The sequence below is a fragment of the Aulonocara sp. 'chitande type north' Nkhata Bay genome, linkage group LG5 (assembly GCF_057382095.1).
Source record: "Aulonocara sp. 'chitande type north' Nkhata Bay isolate Kocher_YH1m ecotype deep benthic linkage group LG5, A_spYH_male_GT1.1, whole genome shotgun sequence".
NCBI classification, from domain to species: domain Eukaryota; kingdom Metazoa; phylum Chordata; class Actinopteri; order Cichliformes; family Cichlidae; genus Aulonocara; species Aulonocara sp. 'chitande type north' Nkhata Bay.
The window spans coordinates 29,937,235-29,945,500 of NC_141348.1; the positions used below are offsets into that span (position 1 = coordinate 29,937,235).

The 8,266-nt window shown below is 38.3% G+C and overlaps 1 protein-coding gene across 1 annotated transcript; it reads right to left on the reverse strand.

The window, feature by feature from the left end:
* Positions 1–36: 36 nt before the first annotated feature.
* Positions 37–3,445, reverse strand: LOC147330930 (green-sensitive opsin). The gene is made up of 5 exons (XM_086292889.1): positions 3,010–3,445; positions 2,744–2,912; positions 1,191–1,356; positions 687–926; positions 37–441 (listed from the first exon to the last, which is right to left on the reverse strand). Exons 1-5 carry the CDS (start codon positions 3,392–3,394, stop codon positions 343–345), a joined length of 1,059 nt encoding a protein of 352 aa, XP_086149015.1. The 5' UTR covers positions 3,395–3,445; the 3' UTR covers positions 37–342.
* Positions 3,446–8,266: the final 4,821 nt, after the last annotated feature.

Below are 8,266 nucleotides of genomic sequence, written 5' to 3' on the forward strand. Positions count from 1 at the left end.
GAACTGTTCAAATAAAGGCAACAACCAAGTAATAAATCTTTTCATGCATGCATTTAATATATTATTCCTAGGCTTTTGTTTATAAAATATAAACAGAATATCATGACAGAAGCTACCAAAACCTCTTTATGTCACAAATATACAATGGGGATTCTTATCCCATCAAAAAAAAAAAAAAACTTAGAGTCAAGTTTTCACATACAATAGTAAGGAACAATTACAGTAAAATCCTGCAGATAAAAATGAACTTGTATCCATTTTCTCATGCCCATGTCAAGACAGTCATTCGGAATGAGAGAAAAGTCAGGAAGGAGTATGGCTGGAGATATGTAGGTAGTATTTTTAAGAAACGGAGGAGACTTCTGTCTTGCTGGTTGATACTGAGGTCTCATCTTCAACCATACCACCCATTCCAACTGTTGAAAGCATGCAGTTACGAAACTACAATGGGGATAAAATGAAGAAAAAGAAAAGAATGAAGGAAACTTCATTGTGGTCTTTGTGATCATCCCAAAGCAAAGAATCCAATAAATGAGCCTGAATCTAATAAATATTTGCCATGAAAACTATTAAAAATAGGGTTTATAAGACATTACACGATAATTGCATGCAGCCATGAGGACAGATCGTAGCTGCTTACTTGTCCCCATAACTGCTGATTTGCAGGATCATAATAATAAACTGACCTGTTTGTTCATGAGGATGTAGATGATGGAGTTGAACAATGCTGAGCTCTTTGAGAAGAAAGCAGGGATAGCCATGGCTGTGGCTGTGAATGCAGCTCCCCTGTTGAAGAAGATCCATGCAGCAAAGGAAGCATATGGGGTCCAGGCCAAGAGGAAGCCGAAAACCATCAGGATGCACATGCGTGTCACTTCCTTTTCAGCTTTTTGGGTAGAAGCTGAGTCCTGCTGTTGGGCTGCAGCCTGTAGATAAAGAAATCATTAGATAATGTCTGTGCTGAATTCAGTGTTGATGCTAAAACTATTCGATGACATGGCTTAGGTCATGAAGGCTGATCAGTTCAAATATGTGACCAAAATGTCAGCAGGTAAGGATGTTTGTTTTTTTCAGAATATTAGAGCAATGTTAGATATTATCTCCAACATTGCCCTAATATTCTGAACAACAACAACAACAAACATCTGGATATAGAGGAACAACATTTAATTGAAATAAACATCACTTACGGCCTTCACTGTAAAGACTAAATTTCCATAGGTAAAGAAGATGGTGAAGACAGGGACACAGAAGTGGCAGGTGAACATGTATATGACATAAGATTCGTTGTTGTATCCTGGGGCCAGAGTGTAGTAGTCAGGTCCACAGGAAACCTGAATTCCCTCAGGAATGTACCTGGGAATACATAAAAGGTTAGTTGAATATGAAGCATCAGGTAAAAAAAAAAAAGAAGAGGTTTTTAGCATCCACCGGTTGAAGTGAATGATATCACCTCAAAGGGAGAGATGCCAGCCTCCTTGAGATTTGCAAAGGCTAACCATTTATTAAACTGGTGCCAAGACTGTTCGTAAATCCTCTGTGTCATCCACAGAAGTTCTCAAAAAGTAGAACAGGAGGAAGAAATATTTCACTCAGCAAATCTTCATCAAGAGAAGCAGTTTAAATCCCAAAGATGCATATTCTCTGGAAATGTTACAGCGATACTTCAGTCAGAGGTACACATTATATGTACACAGTACATGCTTTTGAGGTACTTCCAGAGAAAATAGCAAATAATCAACTGATTTAAACAAAACTATTTATTGGGGGCAAAAAAGCTGAACAAACCAGAACATTGTCATCATTATGGTTTGAAACAGTCTCTTAATATAATTTTGTTAATATTACATCAAAGCTGAGACAAGATGTACCTCAAGTGTTTTAAATAACAGCTAAAATAGGAACCGCCAGTGGAGGATTGATGCTACTGAAATTCAGTCTATCCTCAAACTAAAGCAGAGAGTAACTGTATTTTTATGTAGGTTTTTTTTTTTTTGACTTTTTGACTAGTTTGGAAAGTTCATTCAAACACTGCAGATGTTCTCACAGATGTGCTGCACTTGCTGGTTGCTATGCTTTCACTCATCCATCCAATCCTTGAGGTTTAAGTCAGGAGACTGTATTTATGAAGTGTCTAGTTCTTGTCTTCAAATTTTTGAGTTCGTTGTGCTGCTTTAAGTTTGTTTTCCTTTATTACTTCCCTTTGTTATTTCCTTTGCTCCTTTGTTGCTTCTTATTTTATCATTATTGTTGTTTGTTTGTGTGTTTGTTTTGTTAGCATATTACCATTTGTGCTAGCTGTCCTCTTTTTTTTTTTTTTTGTACGTTCCTCTTGATTGTATATTTATCCTATGTATTCCTGCTGTCTACTATTATATTTTATTCTAGCACAGTTCTTGTGGAGCACCCACAATTTTGTTGTACTTGTACAATGACAATAAAGGGCTCTTCTGTTCTATTCTATTCTATTTTTCAGCCCTTCCTTTGCACAAACAGAGGATTTACGAGTAATCAACAAAAGTTTGGGTATGTGTAAGCTGATGTCTTATGAATGAAAGATGAATTATGTTTTTCAGCTTTTTATAATTCAAGCTTTGGGAATTTAATATTATCATCTTATCTGGAACAACTAAATTTTTTTAGAATTAGACTGAAACGCCTAAAATAAAAGACACTTCCATTCCCCTTGACTGCCATTCCAGACATGGGTAGGATACAGAATTTTGAGTAAATATCTCAGTACCTTGACCAGCCAAACAATGGGGGGGCAGCACAGGCCAAAGCCATGATCCAGGTAAAAGCACAACCCACTCCTGCATGGGTAGCTGTAAACTTGAAACTTCCCATGGGTTTACAGACCACAATGTATCTCTCAACAGCAAGAACCACAAGAGACCACAGAGATACCTGACCTGTTGAGAGGAAAGAGAGCGGGATGTATGATGAGAACCTTTAAACCATGTCACCTTTTACAGTTTCTTAAATCTGCCTGAAATTCCAAAACTTTACCTCCAACTGTAGCCATGAATCCTTCAATAGCACAGCTCAAAGGACCCAAGGCGAAATAGCCATTGACACAAGAAAAAATGGTGACTGTGAATCCAAATATGACCATGATCAGTCCAGCCACTGCCAAATTAACCAGGATAAAGTTGAGAGGTTGTCGGAGCTTTTTGTTTTGAGCGGTGACCAGCAGTGTCAGAAAGTTGATGGGGAATCCAGTAATGACAAGGCAAAAAATATAGAAAGCAAGAAATCTGAAGAACCATGGATCTGCCAAATAATACTGCGGATATTCAAAAGGACTCCTCACGAGTCCTGTCTTGTTGTTCAAGGGGATGTAGAAGTTTTTGCCCTCTGTGCCATTAGGCTCAAGTCCTCCATCCCAAGCCATCTCTGCTGATCAGTTGTCCAGCTAAGCTTCTTGGAGCACTGTTAATGCAGCAGAGTCTGAGCAGCCACAGTTATATAGCCCCAAGGGGATGATGAAGATGGGCTAAGAGGATCTGAGAATTCAGCCCATAATCTCTGAGTATAATCACTTGTTACTTGGCGATCCTATTTCCTCCACATTTTCTTAGGAAGCATTTAGTAAATAAAACCATGACTTTTACCAAATGATGGTCACTAGGTCATTGAGAGTAGGCTTTTACCTGTTATTCATCCATTTAAACTGGGAGCGTTTTACTCATAGACCATTGCGTTTCATAAACAAGACAGAAATTCTTGGCGGTCTCAAATTTCTGTCACAACTTTAGCATAGGCCAAGCTTCAGACTTCGTGTTCACAAAGGTTTTCCACACAATTTCTTAGTGGGCAGACTCAGCCCTGTCCACATGCAAGAGTGTCGCAAACCTTGGCAGGTGATATTTGCAGTTTATTTATAAAATGAAACAAACTAAAAATAAACTGTTTTTCAAGTCACCAGCACTTTTTGCACCGCTATATCAGGTGGTGTTTTGATACAGAGACCCACAAACCTCAGTGATTTATCATCGCTGAACTTGTGCCTGTGTCCTGAAATTGGAAATAGAATGGATACGCCCACACGTCGCAGCGCCGTGTTGATTAGTCCCATTAGTCTGCCCTAGTCTTTCACTTCCTTTTCCACTACAAAAAGACCAGAAGAAGAAAAAAGGACATGCTGTAAAAGGCCAACAATGCCAACATACTGTAAATGCTATAAATAGATGCTTTGTGCATTCTTCTTTCTTTCTTTTCACGGGACACATTCCCATTAACACCACAGGACTCGAAACCCTTACAGTCCTCTCCTCATTGAGCTTAGTCATGGGCTGTATTGTAAAGTGTTAGTGAAAAAACAAGTGATTTTAATTTGTGTAATTATATAGTTTTGGGTATGATAAGTCTGGTAAATCTCTGATTGTGAGTCACATGTGTGCACTGTGATCAGACACAAAATCTATGCTGACACCTACTCTCAAAAAAAAATCTCTGCTTGAAATCAATGGGAATATATTCTTACAAGCATGTGTTTTTAACAGATTTGCTTAATTGCTAGATTACCCTTTCTTCTTATTGCACTTTATTGTGGGTTAAAAAAAAATGTGTGGTCATTTTTTCATTAAAGTCAGTGTTTCCATGACCTTAACCTCAAGCTGATTGCAATTATGTTTCAATGAAATTGCATTTGCTCTATTGTGCATACAGCAACACAATTAAGATGAGTTTTTTCCCATAATTTGGAAAGACCATTTCTCTTTCTCCTGCTGTGCTCCTTTAACAAAGCACACTTTGTTAAGGCACAGCTCATGAACTGCAACATCTTTAGTAGAGTCTATTCAGGGACCTGTATATATGCTTCATCTGGCTCTGCATTGTGCTAAACCTTTACTTTAGATGTTGATGTTTGGGTTCCTTTAAGCTCAAGGGAGACAACATCTGACTGGTTTCCAGTTCTCACTCCCGAGGCGTAACATGTCGACGTTTTGTCACGTTTTGGCGCTCAGGAACGCCGCGGGAGGAGACCTTCGGCGTTCTTATGGTACACGGCGGGTTATGGCTGGAATCCAGTGCAATGACGCTCCCGCGGTAATAGACATTCCAGCCCTAAACCTAACCTTATTCCTGATCTTAACCAGGACTATAATGATGTTAAATAGCGTGTTTCTAAGCGATTTGAAGAAAAAGAGCGAACATGTGTAGATGGAGTCCAGACGGTTCTCATATTTCCTGTTTTTTCCGAGGTTGTCATTTAGGAACGTGGTGGGTAGCCGAAATCGTAATATGTTGACGATTTGTCACCTAGCGTAAAATGTTACGCTTTGGGAGTGAGAACGTGTTGCCAGTTCCTGCAAATTATTCTTCAGCAGGATGGCAAATCTAATAACTACAAACATACAGCGATGGGCACTAAAAAAAAGCCATAAGAAGAACAAGAAGAACAGATGGTCTGGCCCTCACTTACAGAGCTTTGTGGTAAACATCATGGATTCAGTATGGGATTATGTAAAGAGACTGAAGACACTGAGACGGCCTAAATCCACAAAAGAACTGTGACAAGTTCTTCATGTTGGATTAAGATATCTGCCTAATGCCAAGGAAAACTATGCAAAACTGTACTTAAAATAACAAGTGCTGTTTTTCCTGGATTTTGATATTAACAATGATATTTTTTGTCTAATTAAATTTATTTTGGAAAGAAAGAATGGATGAATTAAAGATAATGTGTCAAAGTTTGCAGTATTACCCATGCAAACTATAAATGTCAACTCAGTACTCATGGGTAGTAATATCAGAATGTTTGATGAATGCTGGAACTGATATAAGACAAAAAAAAATCTAGTTGTTGTTTTTGTTTTTTTTGCCCCATTCCTGCTTGCAAATCACAGGGGTCAGTGGATTTAATTTACTTAAATTATTTTTGTTGCTTTTTTAAATTTAAATTGTAAAGCTAATGTGAAGGTCTTTCTAAAGTCTCAACCAGTGACCAGCAGTCAATGAAATCCATTGTTTACCATTTGGTGAAGATGATCATAGGTCGGATTATTCAATGTCAGTGCAAAAAACCCTAAAACCAATTGTGAGCAAAGAAGAACAGACATTTTTATTCTGCTTAGTGTTTAGTGTAGGTTAAGATAGAAGTTTTAAAAAAGCAAAAGAAACATGTTGGAAAAGGAAAAAAACGCAGTTCAAACTGAAGACGCCAATATTCAGCTAGACAACCACACAGCAGTTTCTCTTAAACAAGTGCTAAGTAGCTGCTAATTCCACTTCCCTGTCAGCAACACCATGTGATTTCATTATCTGGCTATGGTATCCTTTCCACCATCCCAGAGCACAGGCAGGCCTACCTGGACCTGCAGCCACGTACTCAGAAAATCAAATTTGAATATTTCAAGCATCCAAGAAAAAGTAGATGCATTCTTCAGGTATATGTGTCTGCCTGTGTGCCATAGTCTAGCGTTTGGTGACAAAACACTAAACCCATCAGCAGAACACCTTTTTCTGTCACTGGAAGAACAAGCATTGCTGAGGAAACCAGTGTCAAAATGGAAAGGGCCTTTTCACATGCCCTAGTGACACATTTGGCAGCATGATGGTGCAATTCAATTCAATTCTGTTTCATTTATATAGCTCGAAATCACAACAGTTGCCTCAAGGTGCTTTATATTGTAAGGTAGAGACCCTGCAATAATACAAAGAAAGCAGATAAAACCCCAACAATCATGTGTTCCTCTGTGAGCAAGAGCTTTGACAGTGGGAAAGAAAAACTGCCTTTTAAAAGGAAGGGGGATGGTCAGCCATCTGCTGTCAGTTGGGCTGAATGGAGGAAGACAAGACAAAGAGATAAATAGTTGTGCAGTGATTAGCACTGTTGGGTCAAACCCCTGCTCACCTGCTTTAATCATTTAGAAGAAGCTAATTTACAGTTTTGAATTCCAGTCCCTTTCAAATGACTGAGTGAGAGACCTGAGAGAGCACAGACGGAAGGGTCAATAATGCTGTTGTTTATTCAGCAAAGGTGAGCGCTAATTAGCTAAAGTTAATGTGTCATTCATTACATTCCACAGTGTCACTCATTTAATGGCTAGACGGTCACTTTAAGCAAGGAAGTAGTGACAAGTCTGCAATATCTTTTTATTAGGTTAACGAAATATCGTATCACATATTATTGTGTTTATTTATATGACTGACCTCTTACAACATGTTTGCTGTCACCAAGTTAAGCATTGGTGCAGTTTGGCCAAAGCAATTATGTGACTGGGGTCAGAGTTGCAACTATGAATTGTTATAAATACTGATTAACGACAACATATTGTAGCCTGCATTCTGATTTTTGTCTTCTTTGCTTGGCTGGGATTTGACATTGGCTCCTGAAATTGGCCTCCAGATGGTTAAAGCAGTCCGTGTCAGCATATTAGGCTGAATTACTACAAACTTGTAGCAAAGTTGTAATAGACACACTTGATGCTACACTCTTCACTGCATAGTTTGGACATACTGGAGGCCTGGAAAACTGAGACTGTTAATCTATTTGTCAGATGTAGTGACTGCTCTGCTGGATAATAAGGATCATGCTCTTAATTAATTAGACAAGTCAGGAGCCAATTTTAAAAAGGCCCAAAACATCATAAAAGACACCTCACATCCTGGCCACTCCCTGTTCGAACTGTTGCCCTCAGGCAGACGGTACAGGGCAATCAGAGCAAGGACTAATAGACTCAAACACAGCTGTTATCCAACTGCAATAACACATCTGAATACTACAAAAAAAATGTCCATCACGCCACTCTTGTGTTAATCTATGCACGGTCTGAAGCATGTGTGTGGGAATGTATGTGAATGTTTTACTGTTATATCTTATTAGTATTTTAAGTATTCTATCTATTTTATTTATTGAATTTTATTGTTTTATTTATATTTTGATATTGCTAGGGATGATGCAATGATCGGGGACCATTCTTAATTTCGTTGTTCTCATGACAATGACAATAAAGTTTCTGATTCTGATTCTGATTCAATTACCTCATTATGAATGCATATAAGTTATGCCTAGTACTGGTAAACCAGTTCCTGCAAAGGCAGCAATAGGACCTTGCTTGAAGATGTTCTTTTACTTACCAAACAATGGCAACAATCCCAGGTAATACTGTGGGTTGTTGTTGTTATATCAATAACAACTAAAACTTCCAAATTACTCAAAACTACTTCTGTTTGAAGTCAAATTATGAACCTGTTTTTCTGTTTTGTAGTTCTGGGCAATGCAAGGATGGACTGTTGGCTTTCCAGTAAGGCAGAATAT

What these genes read in the sequence shown, in the direction of transcription:
- LOC147330930 (XM_086292889.1), bottom strand. Translation starts at nt 3,394, where the DNA reads ATGGCTTGGGATGGAGGACTTGAGCCTAATGGCACAGAGGGCAAAAAC. An exon ending in ATTCATGGCTACAGTTGGAG is followed by an intron (nt 2,913 to 3,009) that starts GTAAAGTTTTGG and finishes TCCTCTCAACAG; the next exon opens with GTCAGGTATCTCTGTGGTCT. An exon ending in ACATCCTCATGAACAAACAG is followed by an intron (nt 442 to 686) that starts GTCAGTTTATTA and finishes TCCCCATTGTAG; the next exon opens with TTTCGTAACTGCATGCTTTC.